The sequence below is a fragment of the Atractosteus spatula genome, chromosome 3 (assembly GCF_055471065.1).
Source record: "Atractosteus spatula isolate fAtrSpa1 chromosome 3, fAtrSpa1.hap1, whole genome shotgun sequence".
Lineage (NCBI taxonomy): Eukaryota > Metazoa > Chordata > Actinopteri > Semionotiformes > Lepisosteidae > Atractosteus > Atractosteus spatula.
In genome coordinates, this window is record NC_142708.1 from 49,155,866 (window position 1) to 49,182,342 (window position 26,477).

Genomic DNA, 26,477 nt, shown 5'->3' on the forward strand with positions numbered 1-26,477 from the left:
CCAAGGAAGGATTTACATAGAGCTCATTTACAAGGGTGTGAAAGTGTGAAAAAATGGGGCCTCACGTTTTCTGGACTTCAATTAATTCCAGCAGATAGGACTTTGCTCTCTGCAATACTGTTAAGAGCAGAGGACAACATTAAGTTTTAAGCAAGACACACAGTCCAGTCCGTAACTCTGATATATGATGTTATATTTCCTGAATATGTATGAATACTCTTCTGAATGATGAATATGGTATGAATCAATAAGAAGGTATGTATATGACACCGGATTTATTGTTGTTTGGCAATTACCAAACCCAGAACAGCCCAGAAAGAGGCTATTTTAAAGGGGAGTTGTATTCTTTGTTATCTAACATTTTTGTGAGCTTGTTTGCGGCTTTCAAGCTCCTTGGTTTGTTGCAGATCCAGACTTGCAATTTGTGTGTAATTTAGTTTAACTCTTTAACAAGCATATTCCGTATTATTACAAGCTCGTTGCCAATAACCTACTGACTAGTAATCTTCTGCATATCTCACTGTCGTCACTTGTCAATAAAGCAACTAGTAAAAAAAATTAACAAACCCTTTTTCAAAACATGGCCTACCTTCACGGCGTATAAAATTTAATGCACTCTCAGGTAGTACAGATCTCTTTACCAGTTGCGTGAATTTAAAAGAGCAACAAAATTTTAATATGGACATTATGTGTAACCACTATTGTTTAAACAAGTAGGTTAAATATACTGGGGGGGGACACTTCTGTATATTTCAACAGGTTGAACACCTGCATCATCGCTCAACTGTATTTCCTGACCGGAAGTAGAAAACTCCCAAGCAACCACGCGTATTGTCCACATTTTCTTTACGTCATTGGCGTCGTTTACGACCTACCCATACTGCCCCGCGCAGCTCATATAAAACCCCCAAATTGTGAACCTTAACTCCTTTTTGACGCTGGGGTGAGAGGAACGAAGTAGGAGACGATGTGGAAAGCTGATCCTAGGGGTGGTACATGTGGTGTGCTGTGCAATGTTGGCTTATGCACAAAAGATTATTTTAACGATGTGAGACAAAAAAGAAGACGCGTGAGGAGAAGGGAGCACGGAGTAAGTTACAGCAAGTCGGGTTGCGGTAGGGGTCGGCAAAATTAGTTATCTGAGCAATATATTTGCATCCTTTCCTCTGGTTATGTACTTAATTAGCGCTAGAATGATTACGATGATACCCAATGTCGCCTGTGTCCGATGATTTTAAACTCTTTTCTGCTGTTCACATCATGAAGCATTGTGATTACGATTTATGTAGTTATATGAGGACACGGGCTGACTTCGGTTTCTTACCGCGCCTATTTAGCCGACACGAAAATCTGGCCTGAATTAGTTGTAGTTCTTATTAACCGATTCCGCTTGGTGAAGGATCTTGTCTGTAAGAGTTCATTCGGTGTAGTATATTGTTTTGGTAAATTGTTGTAGTTTTCAAGCCACGTTTTATTTGAAGTTGGCGCTCCTCCCCCAGCACCAACGATGAGATCTAAACGTCTTTTATTTCCCTTCCAGATTCCTTCGTTGCCAATGTGAAAGGTCTTAATTCCTTTGGAGATGGAGTGTAATTGAAGTTTGGAAGGTAATTTACGAGCGCTTTTTTTAACGATAAAGCGCGGTATATTCCTTCACGCACATGTAATGTCCCACAAACCTAACGCCGAACAGAACACAAAGGAATTGAGTGCCAGTATCAGTCTAACTTGTCTGAACTTCATTAACAGTAGTTAAGAAGGCTGTAGGGCAGCATCAGTTTCTATTAAATTCAACGCAAGTCTCCTGTTACTAAATCCTGAGTGCAGAAAATGGCGGAGTCAATCGTGTGGCTCAGATGAGGGAGTATGATTAGAATGAAATCCTTTTTTAGGGTACAGAGCACCAGCACTGTTGTTTTACCTGAGCTCTTCTATATCTGAGTTGAGAAAATTTAATAAAGGTTTCAGTTGTGCAGCTTGTTAAAACAAATCTCAGCTTGATTAAATAAGACAGCTCAGATTTAGGCAATAGTGGCTTTGGTTTCCTTTAAAATATCACAGCACTGCTGAACACAATTTTTGCCCTGATCTTTAATACGCTGTGATTCTTATTAATTTTTCCTCTTGTTTCTCTTCCTTCAGAACAGGAGCACTTCACCCTGCTGAGGTTAAAGGGACTGTGGGGCTGCACTGTCTAGTACCATTATCTCCACTCAGCAGGTGAGCCATGGAGTCACTGTACACATCACAGCCAATCTGACTGGCCCAGTGATTATAATCAATCACTACCCATCTGACCCTCCTCTGGGGGGGAGGATTAAAACTTGTATATGAGGGTGCAGTCAGCTGCTGGAAATCCTTTGTAGTGGAGGCCCCGATTAGTCATTACTTCGTAAAGGCCTCTGGAGAAAAATGTTTATTTTAAAATGTAGCGAATGTTTTTGGCTGGAGTGGCCAGATCTTGGTGCAAAAAGGCCACATGGCGGTCATCTAATTTCATTTTTAAGTACATATAAAATGGACAGATGGGTTAGTTTGAGATCTATAAGTGGTTTAAGAAACTTGCTGTTGAGAACACTGTTATCAGGACTGGACAGTGGTGCTTATATACCCATGTACTAGGCACTGTTACTGTGGGTGTCTTGCAGTACACCGTAAAAGGACACAAAGGACTTGGCTTTTACAAAATGCTACGTGTACACTAAGCAAGGCCACAAATGCTAACTGATGGCAGTATTTGCTATTGCATCTTGTGGCCTCCTGTCATTCTATCAACAGCATCTTCAAAGAAACCCGTTTATTTGCCTCGTACTTTGGGATTCATATTCACGGTGTTGTCTTGGGACTTCCACAGTATTATAGACAACAGTCCTAGTAGGACTGCATTACAGTGCATTGAGGAACTGGAATTTGAACTATTAGCCTTCATGCACACGCCTTATAGTTGGGAAAATCTCACAGCCAGGTTTTCATGTTGGCTTCCTTCACTGGGCTCTTCCACAGATGGTGTCTTGCTGGTGACCATGAGGTCCATCTGGCAGTGCAGGGGGGGGGGGGCGGGCTCAGGGACTAGCCAACAATCTTATAAGTGTGTCCATAGCCTTGTGTGGAAGTGCAAGGAGTCTTCAGTCTACATCTCGCAGAACTAAAATATCAATTCCTGATGGGATGCTATGAAGTCTGTTGAATGCGTTGGTGATCTTGAAATTCTTATCTTTGCAGTGTTCCTCGGGATGACAGAGGAGACTACATGAATGCTCTAGACCTGCTTTTGCCCGGTTTGAAGACCAGCTGCTTCTGATCTTGTGGGGAATCCTCTCATTTGCAAATGTGGGGGACCATCTTGACCAATTAACCATGAAAAAAACAATAGGCTTCTCTCATCCAAGCACTTTCTTCATGGAAGCTGAAGTATCTGCATCAACATGGCATAGGGAACAAGCCACCCAGTCCTCAACCCATCAGCCAAAAACTTGTGTTGCAGACATTTCAACAACCATGTAAAACAAGAGCCCTGGTTTTGGTTTATTAGAAGCTGTTTTTAGAGATGTATGTAGTGGCGAAATCCATTTTAGGGTGTTGCAGATAAGGTCACAATGTGAAAACGAGATTTCAAACATTATCCAGGAATTCTTATATGGCTTTATGGGAACTGCAGAGCCTTTTGGTTCTTACACTCATTATTTTACCACAAGAGTTAAGTTCTTGGTAAGATTCCAGGCCTACTCTGAAGCCTCAATTCTTAAGTGTAATGTAATTTTGTACAAAATAAATATTTTTAATGAAACGTGATTGCAGTCCTTTGAATTTGTTCTTGCCTCAAGCCAATGTCTTATTGTGTAACCAAACAGTATGTGTTCTGTGTGTTTATAGCTATCAAAATGGATCTGGATGTCTGGGTACAAGTCTTTTCCACATTAATGATGTCTTGATGTGAGCTAAGTGCACATTTTGAAATTAACCATGAGCAAATGCTGATCACCTAGCCTCATGTAGACCAAGAGATCATTCAGTATTGGTTTATATTCTGTGGAATTTAATTTACAAGGCATCTTTTTTTTAGAAGGGTCTGAAACAACGTAGGTTTAGGAACAAGTAGAGGGTTATTGCAGGCTGAAAACTTTATGCAGTGGAGCCTTCTTCAGGTGTGTCCCAAGCTGAAATGTTTCTTTCCTTTTTTCAGCATGGAATAAACCTTTACATGTTCCTTTGCAGCTGATGCAGCTACCCTCTTGAACTACATAGGTTTAGTTTGTCTAAAGCCTCCAAGAACCTTTTTAAAGAGATTGTGCTGTGGGGGGAGACAGGTTAATTGAAAAGTAATCTTCCTAGCAATGCTGCTTCAGCAGCAAACTAAAAAAAATGCCCCCTTTCATAGACCTAGTGGAGGCAAAAGATGACATGAAAACTATACTTTGATAGCATGTTGCAGTGGATTTCCTGTTGAAAAGGTAATGAAAACAAGTTTGGGAGCTGCTTCAGAGCATTTGGATTGTTAAAGTAATCCAAACATGATTAATTGAAATTATAACATCTTTAAAATTACGTACTTTAATTGTCTTGAGCAAACGTTTTCCATAAGATTTACATAATTTTACTTATTTTCCAATTTAATTTTGAGAACTGAAACGAGTGAAGAAAAATAAAAAATTCTCCAGGGTTTTAGGCTTTAATTTATTCTGACATGCATAAATGAATTAGCAACATCTTTACAGAACAACGTGGAAAAGGTGAGATCATTTTTTGTGACATTACATTCCTGCTGGAATATAATCATTAAGTAATTGCAAATATATATTTACACCATGTTTTTCTTAATTATTTTTTGTTTCTCCCCTTCTGAAAAGTACCAAAAAAATACGTGATATCATACAAGGTTTTAGTAAACCTTTAGTAAACCATTAAGGTTTTAGTAAACGGCGTCGCAAAAGATGCATCCATGCGAGAATATTTTAGAAATCAAAGGTGAATGATAAAAAGATTAAATTATACAGGCATTTTCTAGTTGTGCAATTCTGATTGTTGCACACTTATTTACTTCATGTGTCGGTCAACTTTCTTCCCGAGCAAGGACAGTCTTGAACCCTGGGAGAGAGGTCCGCGTTCTCCTCCGCCGGCTGCGAGAGCACCGTCCTGTTCCGCTCGCCGGAAGTGCTCAGTGTGAGGGGTGGAGAGAGGATTGCCACGTTGATGGGGACGTGGACTTTGTTGAGTCGCAGCCGTAAACCTGCAGCCGGGACCAGAAATAATAAACCCCGTAACAACCAGGAAAGGGAACCTGAAGGATAAAGGGGGGAAATATACGATTTAAAGTGGATCAAGAGCAGGCTGACTTCTGATATTTACATTTTTTTTTATTTTTCGCAATCAACGTACTGTGCACGGAAGGTAAGGGGACTTTCGTGGAAGATATTCCACTTATTTGTATTACTGCTCAGTACCACTATACGACCAGCCTTCATTCAGGGAGAACACTGCATTTGTTGATCTGCATCCTAGGCCTCAATGCATTCTGGTCTCACAGCTGCAACGCCGGGCACCAGTGAATATGACAAATCCACTCTCGGTTTTACATATATGCTTTGCAAGTATTCCTCCGGTTACGCGACGTAAAATATTTTTTTGGACGCAGCTTTATGCTGCCCCGCAGTTTCCTGTCGACTTTGGTCTTTCCGTTTCATTCATCTAAAAAAGGTAAAAGTTTGCATGACTGTGGCGTTTTGGAGCTGTGGTTTTCTGTTCAGCATTAATGTGCTGCTTTACGAAAGCAATTTGTGTTTACAGTATTTTACCCCTCTAGCGAGTCACTGAGGGGGAAAAAAAAACAGACCGTAGCTTGTTGGCACAGATCTCTGAATTAGACCAGTCGTAAAACTTCATTTTTTTTACCAGATTAAACGTTGCTCTTTATAAGAAACGCGTTTTTAAAAGGATCAAGGAAATCGCTTACTGTTGTTTTCATATTTATATGTTTTCCCACAGAAACGGCAATACGGGGCCAAAACGCTGTGGCTAGTAATCTATTGAGCCTTTGCCCTCTTGTGTATTGCTGCATACGGTTCACAGACTATGACCAATGAGAGTGTAGAATAAAACCATTTTTTATACCATTTCGACCTCATTATGGTCTCTGTTTGAATATTTGTAATTTTACAAATAATGATTTCTATTCATAATTGCATTTAAGTTACACTTAAATTTAAGTCATTTTAAAAAGAATTATTGCATTTCACTGTGGTGAAATACTTAGGCATGGTGAGTCTTTTTCTCTGTAAATGACTTATTTTAAGTATAAACAATTTTTGAACAATATGTTTTATCATATAAATTTCAATTCTCTTCCCCAACTAGAACTCCCTGGGGCTGAGAAGATGTAGTACATGATTTTAAGATTTATATGACATAAGAGTCCTGTCTTATGACCTGGTTGAATAAATATGTCTTAAAAGTTAATGGAGAAGAATTTAAAAGTGTGAGAACTAGTTGGGATGAGAATCTTACAAAACTGCCCTAAAATTTCATATTTAATAAATTGTTGTGCTCTGGCCTTTACGAAAACCATATTAGACCTGCTGCGTATGCAGTTCTGGGTTTCCAGCCAAATCATTTCTTTCTTCTCAGTCATGCCACTAGCCAGTGATTTGCAAATAAAGCCATCTGAGAGGAGAGTTAGTGATTCTGAGTTACTTATAATTTTATAATAATAATAATAATAATAATAATAATAATGTGTTGTGGTTGGCAGAGCTATCATCCAACTATACATCACATACTACTGACGTCAGGCTACCAACTAGGTCATGTTCATTAAGTGCAATTTTTGATTGTCACATTGCTAAAATATGGTGTAATCAGCCTTAAAAGCACATATATTGTCTAGGTTGAGGGTCCCATCTTACCCTGTATGCTTTGTACGTTGGCTAAGCATCCACATTTTAGCCAATGAATGATTATTCCCAAACACACTTGTAAGGTTCTTTTACTTAATGGCCGGTTGGAGAGTGGGGTAGGTCTGACTTTGGACCTGTGGGTTTGTGCCTGTTGGGAAGGACTTGCATGTGCAGGGAGCTGTTATCTTTCTGTCGCGTGACCTCCTCTTCTTGTTCTCGGAGTGGATGTGAGCCAGAGTGGGCAGGCTATATTTGAACTGGTGTCCTGATAACCCAGATGTGACCTCATTAACTTGAATTTGTATAAGGAGCTGATGTCTCATCTAGTGCCTTAGTTTCTTCTGTGCAGGTCATTTGACTTGTTAGGTCTCAGCATGAGGTCTGACTGTTTCTTCAAAACTTTGTCATTAGGTGCTTTTGGCAAAGTTAAAGGTCACTGATGTATTCTAATATTTCTCCTTTAAACCTCAGCATTGTCCAAAATGTGTTTCTGTGACATTCAAATTAACTCAGTCAAATTGTTTAAAAATGGCGCAGTTAATTATTTCTCTTATTAGTGATTTTTTTTTGCCCCTTGGGCAACTACAGCTCTTTACTGAGTTTTGCTCTCAGCATCAGTCTCTCATTTAAAAACATCAAGGCTGATTTAATTTTTTTCTGCTGACATCTGTGATTACAGTAATACCCGAATTACAACCGAGAAGGGTTACCGTTTTAACTTCTAATTTATGTATCCAAGCCCATTCGTGGCCTGGCTCTTGTGTTTTATGATCTATGCATTCCTGTGTGAAAGTTAACTTGCAGGTTATTATTAATGTTTGTAAAAATCTACTAGCTATACTGTTGTAAATGCTAAAATCTGTTTTTTTACTGCTTCATTCTAAAGTTCCTTTTGCATTTTCCATGAAATAACTTTTTAGAAATTGAGTATGTTTTAATAAAGGGAGCTAAATGTAAATAAGCAGATTATTATCTATTATATTTTTCTTCGTAAGCTGTAGTGTCTGTTGATAAAATGGGGCCTGTGCATCATTAGAAAGCCCCACCTGATGAACTGCAGGTCTGAACTTGTCCTCAGAGTTTTCTGTGGACTTTGGTGGCAACATGAAAAACACTCGCACAAAAAATAGTGTTTATATTGGAATATCTTTCCAACAGGACCACGGAACTAAAGGTACCACTGATGGCATAAGCATTTTTATCCTGTATCTTGGAGGTAGACAGTCCTTGAGTAGAAGATTCCTGCAGATTTTAGATTTATCTTCCAAAAATGCTTGAATAACATCTTTAAAATGCAGATTTCATGGCTACTAAATTAGCTGAATTAAGTCCTGTGATATTTTTACTCCTTCACAGACCGTAAAGAAATCGTTTTTGATGACCACACATTACTTTAAACATGGTTATTGATAAGTTTTTCTTAAGATATTCGTATTGGTCATTGCATGTATCTAAGTGCTCATTTGTCCTTGAAAGTTATAGCTACAATCCTGTATTGGTAAACTAATACATAAGTGCCATTACTTCTCTAAACATCTTAAGAGGGGTAGACACAAGTGTCTGTAAGTTGTACTTTTTGCAGCTTGGTGCCTGTTTGAGTTATTTTTCTATAAAGAATTTAACTTTACAACCCCGTTGACCAATTAAAGACGCACTTGGTGTCTGTGAGAATCCTATAAGGATTTGCTTTGGGCTTTGCTGTCGAGTGGTTTAGCATAATTCCTTAGGAAATGTTTTTTTTCCCACTTCCATCTCCTCTTGACCTGGTCCTTTTTTTCTCCCAGAATGAAGCTAAAGGAAATAGACCGGACTGCAATACAGGCCTGGAGCCCTGGCCAGCACCACCCCATCTATCTGGCTGCAGGTAGGACACATTTTACACCACATTGAGATGCAAACAGCCAGTATCCAAAGTATTCAGACTCTTTCTTTGGTGTGGAAGTTTGTGAAATGTCTGCAAAATGATGCCCAGACATCTTATAAATGTAATAGTTTTATTCAAAAAGTGGATGCTCAAACTGAAAACTCCTTAGGGTAAGATATGTCGCAGTAAATGTCAACAAAAACTAAACAGAAACTGGAATATGTTGATGATTGCTTAAGTTTTTAGACCCATGAACTCAGTATTTGGTGGAAATGCCTTTGGCAGCAATTACAGCCTTCAGTCTTGCACTTCCTTCTTGGCAGGTTTACTCAAGCTCTCTCCGGTTGATTGGGCATCACTAATAGACGTCAGGTCTTTCCACAGATTTTCAACAGGATTCAATTCAGAACTTTGGGTCACTCGAGAACATTCACTTTCTTGATCTTAAAACACAGTAGTGTAGCTTTGGCCTTGTAGTTTGGATCATTGTCTTGCTAAAGGTACATTTTTGTCCCAGTCCCCGATGGCATTCCTGTAACATTTTTCAGTACTTTGCCCCATCCATGTTCCCATTAGCCTTGACTACTTTCCAGTCCCTGATGGCAAGAAACAGAACAATAACAGAGTGCTACCACCATTTTGTTTGACAGTGGGAATTGTGTTGGCTGAGTGATGCACTATGATTGTGTCAAGTGTAACACTGCACATTCAAAATAAAAAGTTCCAGATCTGTCTTGCTTGACCACAGAGCCTTTTACCACATGTGTGCAGAATCACATAGGCTCATGTGGGACTTGAGGTGTTTTGTGTTTGTTTAGTTACATATAAGATCCCTTTGTGAAGCAACTGGGAAACTGAAATAATTATTCAGTGGCTGAGATAGGAGAAAGTGTCCATGAGTCAACAAAGTCACCATTTGCCTCGTATGTAGATCTCAAACCAGTTTCTTCCTTTTCCAGCTACTGGTTCACTTCCGAGAGAGGGCCTGATCTGGGCAGTGTGTGCTGGATGTCTTTCACTTCTGAATGATCAGCTTTACAAAGAGAGATCAAGTGTCTTTGAAATGTTTTATGCCTTTCTCCTGACTCCTGATGTGTGCCTTTATATAACGTTATTCCTGAGTCGTTTGAAAACTCATTGGTCTTCAATATTGAATCTTTGCTTGATATCCCCTACCTGACCAAGGCATACCTCACCAAGTAAACCCCTATCCCCTATCACCTACCACTGTCCAGGGTCACTCAACTGTGTTTAAGTTAAATTTGTGCCCCTACATTTAGGTTCGCCAGAAGAAAAGGTTTGAATACTTAGGCAACTTTGCAATTTTTAGATTATCCATTTACTTTGAATGACTTTTCCTTTTTTCCTTTATTAATTACTTCTTTGATTTTGTTTGTAATGTGTGGAAATGGTAGTGTATAGAACAAATATTAATTGCTACTTCAAATTTGTCATGACTAAAAGCTTTAAAGCAACAGAATGTGAAAAAGATGCGAGGATCTGAATACTTCTGCAAGGCATGGTATGGATTGCTCTTCATGGCCTACTTCTTCACGTCCAGGTACTTCAGCGCAACAGCTTGATGCCACTTTCAGTACGACGGCTTCGCTGGAGATCTTTGAGCTTGACCTGGCAGACACCACCTTGGACATGAAGTCCTGTGGCGCTTTCTCCTCTTCACACAGGTGTGTCTGAAGCGCTGGTAGAGAATGAGAGTCCAGGCTGGAGGGGCATGGGGAAGCACAGTACAAAACCAAGGCACACTCTCTAGGAAATATGTTTTTTCAGGCCACGGGGACCAAAAACATAGTGCTGTGGAATTTTTTTTCCTCTGCCATATCACCCTGTGGTGCCACAGCCATCAATATTTCCATTCATCCCTGCATTTTCCAGTAGCATCATCCATTGGAATGAAAACCAGATTAAACATTGAAATACGTATACTCTGACCCTCCAGGACAGCGACTGAATTTGCTATGTGGTTTGCAAAAAAAGCTGTTTGGAGTACTTTGGGACTGTATGTTTGGGAAGTGTTTGGGACGATGCTGTTGTTCACTCGCAGGCCATTGAATTAATGTTTTTGACCAGCCTATTGAAATCTCTGTATCACTAGGAAATCCACTAATGACTTTCCTTGCTCTGTGTTTGCCTTTCCCAAACCATTTCAGTGCTGTGAGTAAGTCTGTGTCTCGGGCCTTTCCTAGGTACCACAAGCTGGTGTGGGGACCACACGGCATGGACTCGCAGGGACTGCCCTCAGGAGTTCTCATTGCTGGTGGGGAAAATGGCAATGTCATTCTGTATGACCCTGCCAAGATTATTGCAGGAGACGAGGATGTTGTGATTGCCCAAAATGACAAGCACACTGGCCCTGTGAGAGCTCTAGACATCAACCCTTTCCAGGTAAAATCATATAAAATCCTAACTTTTCTTTCTGCATCTTTTAGACATAATGAGCACTACGATTTTGGAAACTTTAATGCATACGTAAAAGGATTCCAATTGTTTCACAGACAAACCTCGTAGTTTCGGGAGGTAACGAATCTGAAATCTACATCTGGGACCTGAACAGTTTTGGATCTCCGATGACTCCCGGACCAAAATCTCAGGTAACGGCGTTTTGCGTGTTGTGATTTGTTGATTTTCAGCTGTGCATGTGGACGCAGTGGATGTCTTTCAGTGGCCAAGTCCAAGTTCTGACTTGTGTCTGTGAAAGAACTTCAAAACTGCTGTGCATAAGCAATTCACGAGTAACTTCAGACAGTTGGAACAAATCTTCCAAATAAATTGCACCAGTGTGCAAAATTGGTAGAGACTTACCCAGAGAATTGTGGCAGTAATTGCTGCCGAAGGGGCTTCTACCAAATATTGTATAAATGGGTCTGTATACTTATACAGTTGAGAAACGTTTGTTTTTGTTGACATTTATTTTTCCTTAGAAGTCTTCAGTTCGAGCATTCTGGTCTTGAAAAAATATTAAGTTTAAAAAGTGTCCATCATTTTGTAATTTCACAAAATGGGACAGCCATAGAAAGGGTCTGATTCCGTTTGCAAGGCACTATATTTGAGCAGTGTCTTTCTTGGATCAACTGATATAACATCATATAGTGTATAGTCTTGTGTGCAGTAATGTTAGAAATGCCAGCATTCTGTGTGAGGCACTGTATTTCTGGTTTCGATACTGTCTTCGCTGAAGTTCTCTGGCAAGCTCAGCGATCTCCCCCCCACCCAGCGCCACAGACTGCGCTGTGGTCTTGTGAAAGAGGTCTGAGCGCGGGGGTGTTTCTCTAATGGGGGATCTGCTGGTGTTCCGGCTCAGCCCCTGGAGGATGTCGGCAGCGTGGCGTGGAACAGGCAGGTGCAGCACATCCTGGCTTCGGCCAGCCCCAGTGGCCGCACCTCCGTCTGGGACCTGCGGAAGAACGAGCCCATCATCAAAGTCAGCGACCACAGCAACAGGGTAGGAGGCCGCTGGTGCAAAAAGACGAGAAGCCTGCACTCTGCTCTGTTCAGGATGTCCGTGGGCTTTAATCTGTTGCGTGAAAGTCAACAGTGATCATTTATCTAAAAACCACACCCCTTTTCTCCACCTTAATTTGATAAATAGGCACCCAACACAGTTAAATTGCTAAAATATAGTGATAGCTGTAAGAGTATTGAAAATGTTCCTGGTGTTTTCTAATCAAATCCGTTTAGAAGTCCACTTTCAGCAGCGCCATCCAAAACCTCCAGGCAGAATTGTACTGTAGATTCATATCAGATCTTAACTCCAAACAGTTGAGATATAATTAGATATGGTTGCTTCAGCTGATACCAACCATGTTAAATACTTTTTAGGATCTTCTGATATCAAAAGATGGTGATGGCTTGTGTTGTATGGACACTGTGGTGTTTTGTGCTTGTTGTTACACAGTCGGATCTTTTTTGTGAGGAGGTTCTCTGTCATGCAGATGTTGGGCTTGCATATCTCTGAGTCTAGGGTGGGTTTTTGCAGAATTCCGGGCTCGCTTTTTAAGTTGTGGCTTTGAAAGAAAATTTCAAGTCCACAGTTTTTGGATGGCCTAAATCATTTCCTTCTGTTATTATTCCTTCCATGAAATACATATACATGTATCTTGATTATCCTCAGCTCATGGTTAAAGAACTGTAACCCATTTTCTTGTTAAAGAGAATAGCTACATGAAAATGTGAAAGATCTCCTCTGCCTGAATCAAATATTTTAAGTCTTAAAGTCTTGACCACAGCTCTTATTTAGAAGTTTATTTTGAAGATTTCTGGCTTGAGGTGAAGTCATGGAATATTTTATATTTTGCCTCCCTGCAGAAGTTTTATGTTTGTTACACTATTCCCAGGTTTAATATTTGTAGCACCCTTGGTTACACTCATTTTGTTTTTGTGTGTAATTATCACTTAGTGTTGCATAGAAACCACATTTTATCACTTCCAGCTAATATCACAATGGCTATTAGTTTTTTGCATTTTTTTTAATTTAAATGTGTTAACCACACAAGCCTGTTTACTTCTCGACTCAATTTGTGTTTTCAGCAAAAAACTGGTGCCTGAAAACATTTCTCAAACTGTTCTTTCAACTAACCCACTGGCAGTATGGGAATGACTCATACCATAATCTTTAATGTGTACGTCCTAGGAATGTGATTACTCTCTGGTCAAGATTCAGAGCATTCAAAGCATTTTGGTTACACGTAGTATAAAATCATTTGATTTTCCAGGCCATGTAATAGGACAATCAAACAATCTGAATTCTCCGCTGTACCACCATCCTTTTTCTTTTCAGACCTTCTTAAAAGGGTAAAGCCTCATAGGATGTTATTTGTATTTTTGAAAGGAAAGGCATTTGATCACATTGGAAAGATCTAAATATAGGCAGGCATAAGGTTTCCCTTTACAGAATGAATGGGGGTGGAATAATAAGATGATGATTGAACTGAGCATAAAAAAACTTTGAAGTACTTCATGCGAGTTCAGATTATAAAAGCATGCCATCACAGAAGCTGTTGCATATTAGACTTTTCAGTCCAATTCAGTTCTGGCTCTTTGTATGTACAGCTAGTCCCATTAATTATGTAATTGGGTTAGTTAATTAAATTAGTTAACTGGTTCTGACAAATGTCCTTTCAGGAGCCTGGTCATTCTGATGATGTTCCAGCTGCTTTGTTTTACAATGGGCCTAGAAAGCCAAAGGGGCTGCTGGTCATCTATTTTTAAGAGCAGCGTTGCAGTGGTGTTGTGGCATCAGGCTGTGCTCAGAGCCGCTCTGCCTCTATACAGATGCACTGTTCCGGGCTGGCCTGGAACCCGGAGGTGGCCACTCAGCTGGTCCTGGCCTCTGAGGACGACCGCATGCCTGTCATTCAAATGTGGGACCTCAGGTTTGCCACCTCCCCCCTGAAAGTCCTGGAGAACCATACAAGGTACAGTCGCCCCCTTCTTTAGTTACAAATGCAGAAAAGAACACTGCCAGATAATTGTTGACACTAACCTTCTATAATATTGTGCACATGCTCACCCATGAAAGGACATCTTGTTTCTCTTGAATACTAACCGGTCAATCTGTAGAAATGTGCCCCCCTTAAAAAAATTGGTTACAGACAGTTGAATTTTAACAGTTTTGTACTGTGGCAGAGATATTTGCTTACAAATCTTATGTGCCCAGATTTCAAAACATTTCAGTTAATCTTATGCTGTTTGTTCTAGCTTTGAGTTATAAAAGGCAGAACTCAAACATCTACTGTATAAGAATAAAATAAAGGCTACAAAAATCATTTGGCAGCTTATTGGTGTTTATGTGACACTACTGTTTGGCCACCTGTTTTCAGTGCCTGGATAAAGCTGTGGAGTCTGTGTATACCAAGAGTTACTCTGTGACTTTGTCATGTGTTGTGCAGAGGGGTGCTGGCTATTGCCTGGAGTCTTGCAGACCCGGAGCTGCTCCTGAGCTGTGGGAAGGACAACAGGATTCTGTGCTGGAACCCCAACACAGCAGAGGTGAACTGCTCAACTCAGAGAGAGAGAGAGAGAACTCGGGACAGGCAACAGCTCCTGTGGATCATTCTGGGACCAGTTTTAAGCTTTGATCTTTTCCAGACTGAAGGGCAGTGGTTAATTGGTACTTGACATCCATAGGGCAATCTTACATGTTTTAAAACCCTGTATGGTGAACAAGAAAATGAACAATATTTTCCCTGAAAGGTCTGTGAGGGATAACTGCCAACAGCTTGTTTTTTCTTCAAAAGCAGATTATTGAAGTCTTTCTGACTAATACTGAAAATCCTATTTTTGTTGCACATTAAGTGTGTGTTCTGCTGGGTAAATCCTAATATTTTAAAAAATGAACTGGTACCTTTCCAGGTTAATTACATTATTAAATGTTTTCATGAACTCAAATGTAATTTGTTTTATACAACACTGACAATAGCATTTTGCCTGGCTGCTCACTATCAGTTTATGTTGCTGTTAAAACAGAGTACAGATAACGTTCTTTGCTTAAGGGATGGCTTGATTTTATCCTAACTGCTGCGGTGTGTTTGCTGGCGTTTCCGCGGGCGGCTGTACTCATGCTGGTTCGGTGCCAGGCTGACGCATGAGCTCCGGCTGGGCCGCAGATGCACCGTCGTTGACCGTGCCGCCCTGTTCCAGGTGCTGTATGAGCTGCCCACCAGCACACAGTGGTGCTTCGATATCCAGTGGTGCCCCAGGAACCCCGCCGTCCTCTCGGCAGCGGCCTTCGACGGGCACGTCAGCGTCTACTCGATCATGGGGGGCAGCGTGGATAGCCAGAGCCGGAAACAAGCGGATCAGGTGCTGATCGTCCCTGTCCGGTTGACAACACGATCAGAACCCCGTTCATGGTTCTGCTTTTGCGAGAAGTATTTTTTATTACAGCTGATCTGTTAACAAGCAGACCCAGTGTATATTAAATACAGCCCCTTAACTTTGTCATTGGTTATCTTTAGGGCACTATGTCTGGTTTGCTTCAAGTCAGGATAGGAAAACTCATTCATTTTTGTATCGTTATAGTATTATTGCAGTAGTGTAGTGTAATTATTTCTGTATTGGCTGATTGGCTGAGTCTTTGATCACATGCAGATACACGTTATGCATTAAGCCACTTATTAACAATTGTATGGGTAAAATATATTGCATTTGTCTACAGGCAAACAAGAAAATAATAATCAGAAAAAACATTTTCTGCAACAAGGATAGTTTTTGTAGAGCAAAGCTAAAATAGGAAGTTTTGTGAAACTATTCAAAATTATTATTAAAACTTTAGACTCTATATTTGCTTTAAATATCTATTTAGACCAGCCTGTTTTGGAAAAGGCTGCGCTGTTGTGAAGTTAGCGCAGATTCCAATGAGATGCAGTGGGAATGCACGACTCCTCGTTAACGCGACAGCTGCTGTTCTTGTTCCTGCACGCAGCTCAGCTCTTCGTTTGGGAATCTGGACCCATTTGGAACAGGCCAGGCTCTGCCCCCCCTCCAGCTGCCCCAGCACACACCCCAGCAGAGCACTGTCATGCCACTGAAGAAACCACCAAAGTGGATCCGCAGGCCCGTGGGAGCCTCTTTTGCGGTGAGTTTCTTAATTAGGTTTTTTTATTTTACTTTTTTTTCTTCTGCTCTGCCGCTTTTGGACTATTTATATGTGTTATTACCTCTCAGCTTACAAACCCCACAACCTCACACGATGCGGGGGGTGATTCAGGTCACGGGCAGACTCCTCTGACCAGCCCACCTTCAAGACAGTTGTCTTTTAAACACATAACATGCAACATAGCTCTGCTCTGCAAGCTCCCAGGGGGCTACAGGGGGCGCCGTGTTGCCGACTGCGCCCTGTCTGACGTTTTCCTCCCCATTCTTGGTGGCGGGCAGCCAGTTGTGCAGCCCCGCTAGGGGAATCCTGGCCAGTCAACTGGCGACACGACTAGAACCTGCAGCTCTTGGGTTACAGATCTCAACCAGCGTCTGGGCAACGCTTAAGGTTAAAATCACCTTTCTCGGGTGTAAGTATTTTTTAATTATTCGTGGCTTTTTGTATCTGAAAGCGTTTGTTGTGTTTTGAAAGCCTCCTTTTTAAAAAGGGGTACAGAAACCTGTACATAGTTAATGGCTGCCTCCCAAGTCCTTACCACATATATAAAAATGTCCAAAGAACATTTTAAAAGTGTAACTATTTTCTTTTTGTCTGTCATCATTTCACTATTTGCAGTTTGGAGGCAAGCTTGTGATGTTTGAAAACATCAAGGCCGCACCTCAGCAGCAGCAGCAGCCGGTACCTCACTGCGTCTATGTCAGCCAGGTCGTTACGGAAACCGTGTTCCTGAAGCGCTCTAACGAGCTTCAGTCGGCCATGACCGCAGGGAGCTTTGTGGATTTCTGTCAGTCCAAAGTGGAGTCCTCCCAGAACGAATTTGAGAGGAATGTGTGGTCTTTCTTAAAGGTGAGTATTAATGTGGAAAGTGATTCTCAAAGAAAATGATTTTTTCAGGTTGCTTTTAGGTAACATTTAGGTGATGTTTATGCTGAAGGCTGTCATGACATTCTTGTAGGCTTTTCCTTTACTAGGTCACCTAGATGAGAAAGAAAATCCACATGTATTTGTTTCTCCAGTTATAGTTTTAATTTTCTGAAAGCCTTGAAGTTGACAAGGTTTCATGCTTGTGCTATTTAGCATGCATTATATTTTCCTTGGGAAAATTAAGAAGACCGCAATTTCTTTGGTTCAAAATCTGTTTCTCAGGTTGGTTAATGGGGCAAAAGAAGTGAAAAGAATGCACCGAACTGTTGAAATCACAGTTTTACAACATGTATGGATTGCATTTGATTTACTAGACATTTGAGTTCCTCAGGTTCAAAGGTGGCACTGCTTTAGATGTGCATTTGTTTGTGGTATAGTTTTCTGTATCTCTTAGACCTTAAATCCTGACATTCAGTATAGAACCAGTCCCACACAAGAGACTATTCAGGCATTGATGTTCTTTCTCAAATTTGTCTACAAGCTAAAGGATAGTGTACTTTGATAGGTACATAGTTTAGAGAATTAACTCTATAAACGTCAACAATCATCCATTTTCTAACCACTTTATCCAAAACCACTATAAGCAGTCACGGGGAAGCTGGAGGTTAACCCAGCAAACAAATGGATACAAGTCAGGATACGGCAGACCATTGCTGGGCACACACAGACACAAACATACACACACTCACACCAGAGCCAGTTTTTACAGAAGCCGGTTAATCTACTAGTATGTCTTTGTACCGTGGGAGGAAACTCCATTAGAACACAGGGAGAACATACAAACCGCACACCCCAGGTCTGGCATTGAACCTCAGTGCTGTGAAGCAGCAATACTAACCGCTGTGCCACTGCTCCAGCCACTAAATGTCAACATTTAGAATAAGAACACTTGAAGCAAAAGTGTGTTCTAAAAGTATGAGGACCATTAGAATAGTCTGATGACTTTTTAATTGGCACATTGCTGTGTTTTCTTTTGAATCTGAAACATTCACCAAGCGAGTCAAGAACTAAACAGACTTTTTTTTTTATTTGTGGTGTTATGTTTTCAGGCTAACTTTGAGAGCAATCCCCGTGGCAAATATTTGGACCTTTTGGGATACAAGAAAGAGGATTTGGCTCAGAAGGTGATGTGAATTCTCTTGTTTTAACTAGAGTGCCTTTCGTGGTCTTGATTGAATCATTGTGATGTATGGTTTGGGCTACTAGTCTGAGTTTGCGCTGTGATTTCCTTGCATTTAAAGAATTGAAGTACGGGTAGGATATTTCTTAGGTCTTTGGCCACATTATTCTGAGTGCAACAAAGTACAGTGCAGTGCAGATGCTGACTCAACATTTTGTCCTGGCCAGTAGCAGTTCTGTGACTTTACTGTATTCTTTGAGTGCAATTCACATCTGACCTCTGTTTGTAGATCACTGGAGTGCTTCAGAAGACAGAGACCAGTTCTTCTGAGGTAGGTATTTAGGTTTAGCAGTGCAATCTCACTTTCTTCTTTCTTCTAGTGGTGTTTCTTCATTCTGGAAACTTACCTGTGTGAAAGGCATTGATTTCTTACCAAATGTGTTTATACTTCTTGGTGAAACCGTGCACTTGTGAATCGTGGAATTTTGTCCTAACCAATGTGTAATTCCATTCATCTTGGCTCTTGCAATGATTTTAATCCTCCCTGCAATGACGAATCCTGCACGAATGTGTACGTCTCTCTTCTCGTGGCTGTCCCGGCCCTCTTCCTGTGTGTAGCCTGAGCAGACAGACTCCATTTCTGGCGACTCTCCTGCAGCTGAGGAGCTCCCCTTGGAAGAGGTATTCACACTGGTCGGCTGGGCTCTTCACAGTCCTTGTTCCTCGCCTCTCTTTTTTCTCTGCTTTGATGTTGGGTTATAATTTGGAATGTTAGAGGCTAACCTCTTGCACACCTCACTGTAAGGAGGAAGCCCATTGTACTAAGCTCCACTATTCAACATGCCACTGATGGACATAAAATCCAGTTATAAACCCAATAATAAAGGCAATAGCATCTGTACGACAGTGGGATAGGCCTGAAAGTTCTTGTAAGAGTCCTAATACTTGGTGTGACTCTGAGCCTTTTCCATGTTGTCAAAACACAAAACTCAGAGCAACTATAAAGATCATTGTGGGTAGGATGAGATCTTCACTAGAAGTAGTCCATGCCAGTGACGAAGTGTACAGGCAGGTGACCTTATGCATCCATTCTTTCAAAGAACTTGCAAACTTGGACTTAGATTTAGGACTTAGAAAAGGACTAGGTTTGTTTTGTGCAGACTGAAATGTACATCCACCTTGTAACAGTGGGCGTGCAGTGAAGTTTGTGAATTTTTTTTTCAACCATTAATTTGAGAACACTTTAGATTTTTTAAATATAAAATATTTAAATATAATTCCCTTTTGCGTTTCCTGTATCTTGACTGCAAAAACTAGTTGCTTGCCAGAATTTTATTACCAACACTTTGTAGGAGAACAAAAGTGTTTTACAGTGTGCAGGCATTGGTGGTACAAAAGGCAGCATCTTGAGGCTTGGGAAGGGCACCCTTTCGTATAAACAAAATAGACCTGTTCATTTTCCTTTAGGAGTAATTTAATGCTATAGCTTGTCAAACTTGGGTCCCTTGTTTGTCTCATTATTTGAAACGCACAATACCGATCAGAGTGTGTTTCCTTAATCTGAAGCCTGTTGAGGGTAATGTTGCATATTAGTAAAATTGGATATAAAGATTTGCAAATATTTAGACACATTCTGAGGAATTTTAAAGCATACAGGTATATACACAGTATACTGCAGGTACTATGCTTAGAAATCATAAATCATTCTTTGAGCTGTGAGTTCATACATCTGTCTCCAGTTTTTGAGAAATGTGTTTTAAGCTTTTCTTATTCTTTTGGTATGTGTGTCCTGGAACAAAGCAAACATGCCTTATGTTTTTTTTTCTTCTGGGTTCGTCCCATATTTCAATGTGAGACTCCATTTTCTGACAACTAAGAGTAGCATAGCAGGCAGATGTGTCTTTCAAATAAAATAGATTCCAAACATTACTTCCCAGTAAAGGTTGAGATAAAAGTAGTATACTACTAGTTCTAAGAGTTTTTTTTGTAAATTTCTTGTGGAGATCATTTTGCTTTTTTAAAAACTGACATTGTCACAATAAATGCTACAATACTTCTGCGCTGCGGTAAAGTCTGAAGCTCATGATCACATTATCATTTAGTCATCCTGTGCAATGGTCACCCTGTGCTACCAGGGACCACAGGTGAAACTTTTGACGCTTTCGTCAGGCCACTTTTTTTTTCTAACGCAGATGATAAATGATTTTTAAGCACATGACTTTCTTTGCTATCCTTACTGCGTCACCCAGAGAAAGGAAGAAGATGGAGAAAGTGACGTCCTTAACGAGAGACCCGCTGCTGCTAAAGAGATATTTAACCTCTCAGTCAGCGAAGGCAAGTTGCTGCCCTGCTGGGGTTTCATTTATTGCACACCATTCATTCCCAAAGACAGGTCTGAATAATATCTCTACCCATCTTTATAGAAAAGACAAAAAGGTGTTACTACATTTGCTCTTTTTTTCTGCAAATCAGAAATTGAGCTTTTTCAAGAGGGTCTTTTTACCTGTATACAATAACTTATATACCAATTAAACAGTTATGTAAAGTGAAAAGGTATAAATTAGGACTGTGTGTTTATCCAATTTTTTCACTTCTAGTCTGACTCAGCTGTTTTCCTTTACTCTAAATAATAGCATACAGTCCAACACTAGCTCTAAAACAGCACTTCAAAAAAGTCTCTGGAGGCTGGTGTGAAATGAAATCTGAAGTATTCTTCCATCCAAAGCTTTAATAAAAACAAAGTAGTATCCCTAAACTTCATTTCTTAAGTCTGCAGTTCCTTTTTGGTTTTGCACATCTCGGTTTTGTTTTTCCTACCGTTATTTCAAGTTATTCTGTTTTTTTTGCTTGATTTCATAGATGAGATGCGGTCGGCAAATTCACGTGCAGATTTCAAAGCGCATTGCTTTGTTAATTGACTTCACACTTTTGCGCAACACTAATTTTAACCCACAATTCTTGATTTTTGGGCTGCACTTTAAGGGAGATCAATGTAAAAAGGCTGATTGTCAGCCTTTATTCAGTTCCACAAGTTCACTGCTGCTTACCCATCGATTTGTGTGCCTAAACAAGCATCATTATCAGTGTAGTTTGACTCCAAGCCCATATGTATTAAAACTGTTTCAGAAACCACATTAAATGCTGAAGTACCTAGGAACTTGGAATATTTTTCAAGCTTAGGTGTGTGTAAAGATTGAGGTAGTTGTGGCTTTTAGACCTTGCCAAGAGCTTTTTTGTTTAGCCAGTGTTTTGTTTCTGTTGCAGACCTGGATGGGCTCATCACCCAGGCCCTGCTCACCGGAGACTTCGAGGGGGCTGTCGACCTCTGTCTCCATGACAATCGCATGGCCGACGCCATCATCCTGGCCATCGCTGGAGGTCAGGAGCTTCTGGCAAAGACACAGAAGAAGTACTTTGACAAAACCCAGAGCAAGATAACCAGGGTGAGAAGAGCAGCAGTGAGCCAAAAGGCTTCCTCTTTTTCTGAATTGTTTAGCCATGTTCTTCACAGTCTGCTAAGAGTCATTTACAAGCCCATTGTTTTTCACAACAACAATTAGCAGTCCTTATAATTCACTCATACTTCGAATTCGACTATGGAGTCTTTAAAAGTAAACCATTTGACGATTAACAATGATTTTATTTTTTTTGTTTTTAGTATTTATAAAAGTTCCATAAGGCTTTTTCTCCCCCTCCCCCAATTAAGCTGATCACCGCAGTGGTGATGAAGGACTGGAAGGAGATTGTTGAGGCATGTGATCTTCAGAACTGGAGAGAGGCGCTGGCGGCTGTGCTGACGTATGCCGGCCCTGAAGAGTTTGCCTCCCTGTGTGGTGAGGAGCACTTCTCTCGCCGTTTTAAATTTAGACATTCCTTCCTCTCCTGTGCCACTGAATTGGCTGCAAGTGTATTTCCCAGAGATGGGCTTCCTGCAATGTAGTCCAAACCAGCCTTGTAGAATTTCGGCACGGTAGGGTTTGCTGGTGCTGTACGGGGCTTTTGGTGTTGATAAGTCAATTTTCCTTATGCTTTATGCCATGTGAGGTGCTGATAACACAAGAAACTATTCATAGTAATGCTAACGTTATGTCATTAATTTTGTTTCATTGTTTTAAACCTTTGTACAGAAGGCAGCAAAGTGAAATATTTCCCCCATCACTGAAAAATCTAGCTCTGGAAATCTTTAAATGGTTTACCTATCATTACCTTTGTTTAATATGCCAGACGATAAAAATGTCAAAAATAAAACGTGCAATAATTTGGTCTGTAAAGTGACTTCTGATTCTGCACGTTTACTTTCATCATCTTGGGTTATGCTGAATATGATTTAATGACAAGAGAAACCTGTCACCATTTCCTACTGCATAACCGGAATCTAGTTGTATCTTACCGTGTCTGTTTTCTAGATCTTCTTGGGACTCGACTGGAAGACGATGGGGACCTGGAGCTCCAGGCGCAAGCTTGCCTGTGCTACATCTGTGCTGGTAACGTTGAGAAACTGGTTGCCTGCTGGACCAAAGCACAAGATGGAAACAGCCCTCTCTCCTTGCAGGTTTGTAGGGAAAGTACTAAACCCTCTTGTGCAGTCTGCTAAGGGTTTTTATTCAAATTCCACAACAAAAGCTTGGCAAAAAGCATTGGTTGGCATCGTCTCTACTGTACTGCAAAGTAAAATAGTGAAAACCCTCCCAATTAAATTGCTTTGAGCCAGGTTGTCCAGGAGATGATCCAAGAATCAAGAATCAGCTGCTACCCTGTACATCTGAGGCTTGTCTTTTCTGATTGCATGAATTGTCTGAATTTGATGGGAAATTGATCTGAAGCACCTTCTTGTAGCTAAACCCGGCAGGTTTTCCTTTACTCTCACTTCTTGCTGGCAGATAATTATTGCTAATGCCTAATAATTAGTATTAAAAAGGGTGGTATGGTAGCTTGGTCATCAAGGCTGCTGCCACACAGCTCTTGGGTCTGGGATGTCTTGTATGTATACTTTACATGCTTTCGTTGCGCCCACATGTGGTGTTCTCTGGGTGCTGTGGTTTCCTCTTGCCCTCACAAAATAGTGCAGGCTGGGTTTGCTCGGCCCAGATACGGTTTGAGTTTTTAATTTGCTCATGTCTGTGCGCATGTCTAGCAACAGCAAACAAAATGTAGTCCCATCTTGCACCTTGTACTTCTGGAAAAAGCTCCAGGCAGCCATGACCATTACCAGGAAAGACTGGCCTTCAGATAATGGATGGGTAGTGCTAAACTGAGTTTGAGATATCTTTAAAATGTTACAGTCTAATTACAGATACCCTGGCTGTGGTTTCTGCAAGATGAAATTAAATTCCGATCAGATTCTCAACTTGAATGATTTGGCATCATTACATTTTAAGTGGTATCATAAATGGTGTCGTCATGAAAATATGTTTTGGAAGATAATTTGTGAGATTCGGGATTTTGTGTTTGAGACCCACAATGTGGTGCAGCAGCTTCAGTTTGGGATGAGCACAAAGCTTCTGCAGTGCCACCTGCTGCTTGTTAGGTGTCAGTGGCTTGGAGCCAGGCAGTGGGTGGGGGCACTGCTGTTACCCCCTGTCCCCCTGTCGCCCCCTGCAGGACTTGGTGGAGAAGGTGGTGGTTCTACAGCGGGCGGTGGAGGCGACGCGCAGAAAGAGCTCAACGCCGGTGGGCGCTCTGCTGGCGGAGAAGATGAGCCAGTACGCTAGCCTGCTGGCCGCCCAGGGCAGCCTGGCCACCGCCATTGCTTATCTGCCCAGCAGCACTGACCAGGTACCAGAGATCTGTGTGTGTGCGGGGTGGTATTCGTTGCACTGTAAGTGGGTAAAAAGTAACCAGAACTGCCTAACGAAGGACTCGGAAGTTAACTTGTGTTTTCTGTAATGATGGAATGGGGGTGGTAGCCAACAAGTCAGTAGCTGGGTTGTTCATATATTTGCAGTCACACTGACCTCAAGGGTAGGCGCATGTATGCTGACTCTCTGAATGATAAAATAGATTTAAATTAATTTCATTTTTAATAATAGTGTGTAGGGGGGTTTGGAAAATAAAAAAGTTTAAAGAGGAAGTCAGCTGTGATGAATTAATGTCCAGTGAAATGGGTGTGGGCCTTCCATCATGTCTGAGCATAGCTGAGACACTGGAGCAGGAGAGCTATGGCCTGTGTTTAGGGCTCTTACTGTGGGAAGTGATCAAAAGAACCTCTTTCCATAAAGTGTTCCTTATTTATTTGACTTGGGGTTTTAAATAATAATTAACAAGATTTGTGGAGACGCAGCTGTATGTGAAATATTAGATACAGACCAGCTCGTCATTAAGGTGTTTCTCTGTAAAGGTGGTACCTCTTGTCAGTGTGTGTTGTTTGGGGGGGGGGGGGTTGCCTCTTCCCTGTACTGACTTCTTTCTTCCTCCCAGGCGGCTGTCGTGCAGCTGCGTGACAGGCTGTACAGGGCACAGGGGGCCCATACTGGAGCGCCGGCAGCCCTGGGCTTCCCCTCCACGGCCACGGAGAGAGCAGCACCCAGACAGGCCTACACCTCTGTAGGCCAGGCCCAGCAGCAGGCATCAGCCCTCGCTCAGCAGTATTACACTCAGGTATCAACCTTCTTACCCTCCCCCCTCGCTCGGCAGCGTTGCACTGGGGTCCCGGCCCTCTCCTCTCCTCCCCCCTCGCTCGGCAGGGTTATACTGGGGTCCCAGCCCTCTCCTCTCCTCTCCCCTCGCTCTGCAGCGATACACTGGGGTCCCGGCCCTCTCCTCTCCTCTCCCCTCGCTCGGCAGGGTTATACTGGGGTCCCAGCCCTCTCCTCTCCCCTCGCTCAGCAGGGTTACACTCGGGTCCCGGCCCTCTCCTCTCCTCTCCTCCCCCCTCACTCGGCAGGGTTACACTTGGGTCCCGGCCCTCTCCTCTCCTCCCCCCTCGCTCGGCAGGGTTATACTGGGGTCCCAGCCCTCTCCTCTCCTCTCCCCTCGCTCTGCAGCGATACACTGGGGTCCCGGCACCTCTCCTCTCCTCTCCCCTCGCTCGGCAGGGTTATACTGGGGTCCCAGCCCTCTCCTCTCCCCTGGCTCAGCAGGGTTACACTTGGGTCCCGGCCCTCTCCTCTCCTCTCCCCTCACTCGGCAGGGTTACACTTGGGTCCCGGCCCTCTCCTCTCCTCTCCCCTCGCTCGGCAGGGTTACACTGTTTTGAGAGTTTTGATGTTTGCTGCTAATGAGAGGAGGCAGAGAGGCTTCATCACAAGGAAACACTCTTATGTATTTCATATAATGCACTTGAAAGCCCCCTCAAAATGTTATCGTTTTGCACATTGGCGAAACTATTGTCTGAAACTCTGTGTTGTCTCAGGGTAGTTCACATCTTAAGGCTTTATCAAATTTATCTGACAATTAAGAAGCCCATGATTTTAAGCAATTTTGTTTTTGTACACTTTGTGCTTAATCAACACTTCTCAGGTGATATTGGTATATTTACCCCAGTGTTGTTGTGTGACAAGTCTTAGGTGTAGATTTTTTTGCTGCATATGCATACTATACTTGCATTTACCACTTCTCTGTATGTACTTTTACATACAGTATGGAAACAACAGACCCTGTGAAAATAAATGCAGAAGGGCTGCGATGTTTGTATTGGTTGGGTTTTAGTTGTTTGTTTCAAAGCTTCTCGACCATCAGTGTTTAGTGCCACATGCATTTTACATGTTCTTTGGCACAGGGGGCTTTAGCTTTTCTCCAGAACAAATAGTACACCCAATTTCTAGGCCTTCCTTTTCATAACCTCCTGAAAGGATTCCTTCCTTATCAATAGGGAGCTTTAATTAAATCATCGAGCTGTTGCATTTCTAGTTTGTCTTGCTTCATTCTTACCAGGTTGCTTTCTTGGTCTCATCATTGTTGTCCCATCATTGGTATTTGTCTTTGTTTAATTCAGGTTAGAACTCCATCTACTGTCACTTCCTGGAGTAACCAAACTCCCACTGCTCTTCCAAGTATCCCACCGGTAGCTTCTGCCTCAGGCACTCAGGTATAGACCTCTATTCCTCACCTCGCACACACCACACC

The 26,477-nt window shown here is 41.7% G+C and overlaps 1 protein-coding gene and 1 long non-coding RNA gene across 8 annotated transcripts in view; both read left to right on the forward strand.

Annotated features, from left to right (window-relative positions):
* Window positions 1–928: 928 nt before the first annotated feature.
* Window positions 929–3,787, forward strand: LOC148837876 (uncharacterized). The gene is made up of 4 exons (XR_016090829.1): window positions 929–1,090; window positions 1,541–1,607; window positions 2,143–2,220; window positions 3,223–3,787. It is a non-coding gene; the product is annotated as an uncharacterized LOC148837876 (long non-coding RNA).
* Window positions 3,788–5,163: 1,376 nt separating this feature from the next.
* The window catches only part of sec31a (SEC31 homolog A, COPII coat complex component), a 32,822-nt gene continuing 11,508 nt past the window's right edge, over window positions 5,164–26,477 (forward strand). For 3 of the 7 annotated variants that reach the window (XM_088910008.1, XM_088910009.1, XM_088910013.1), the window contains exons 1-21: window positions 5,164–5,388; window positions 8,675–8,754; window positions 10,316–10,439; window positions 10,959–11,157; window positions 11,268–11,363; window positions 12,074–12,214; window positions 14,044–14,186; window positions 14,661–14,760; window positions 15,412–15,573; window positions 16,196–16,348; window positions 16,985–17,215; window positions 18,343–18,417; window positions 18,703–18,744; window positions 19,032–19,094; window positions 20,663–20,747; window positions 21,678–21,856; window positions 22,120–22,246; window positions 22,820–22,965; window positions 24,015–24,188; window positions 24,831–25,010; window positions 26,347–26,439. In XM_088910008.1, coding sequence (XP_088766134.1) covers window positions 8,676–8,754; window positions 10,316–10,439; window positions 10,959–11,157; window positions 11,268–11,363; window positions 12,074–12,214; window positions 14,044–14,186; window positions 14,661–14,760; window positions 15,412–15,573; window positions 16,196–16,348; window positions 16,985–17,215; window positions 18,343–18,417; window positions 18,703–18,744; window positions 19,032–19,094; window positions 20,663–20,747; window positions 21,678–21,856; window positions 22,120–22,246; window positions 22,820–22,965; window positions 24,015–24,188; window positions 24,831–25,010; window positions 26,347–26,439 — 2,592 coding nt within the window. In that variant the 5' untranslated portion in view covers window positions 5,164–5,388; window position 8,675. The remainder of the gene's footprint in view (window positions 5,389–8,674; window positions 8,755–10,315; window positions 10,440–10,958; window positions 11,158–11,267; window positions 11,364–12,073; window positions 12,215–14,043; window positions 14,187–14,660; window positions 14,761–15,411; window positions 15,574–16,195; window positions 16,349–16,984; window positions 17,216–18,342; window positions 18,418–18,702; window positions 18,745–19,031; window positions 19,095–20,662; window positions 20,748–21,677; window positions 21,857–22,119; window positions 22,247–22,819; window positions 22,966–24,014; window positions 24,189–24,830; window positions 25,011–26,346; window positions 26,440–26,477) is intronic. The other 4 variants (XM_088910011.1, XM_088910012.1, XM_088910014.1 and 1 more) reach the window with 2 other exon arrangements.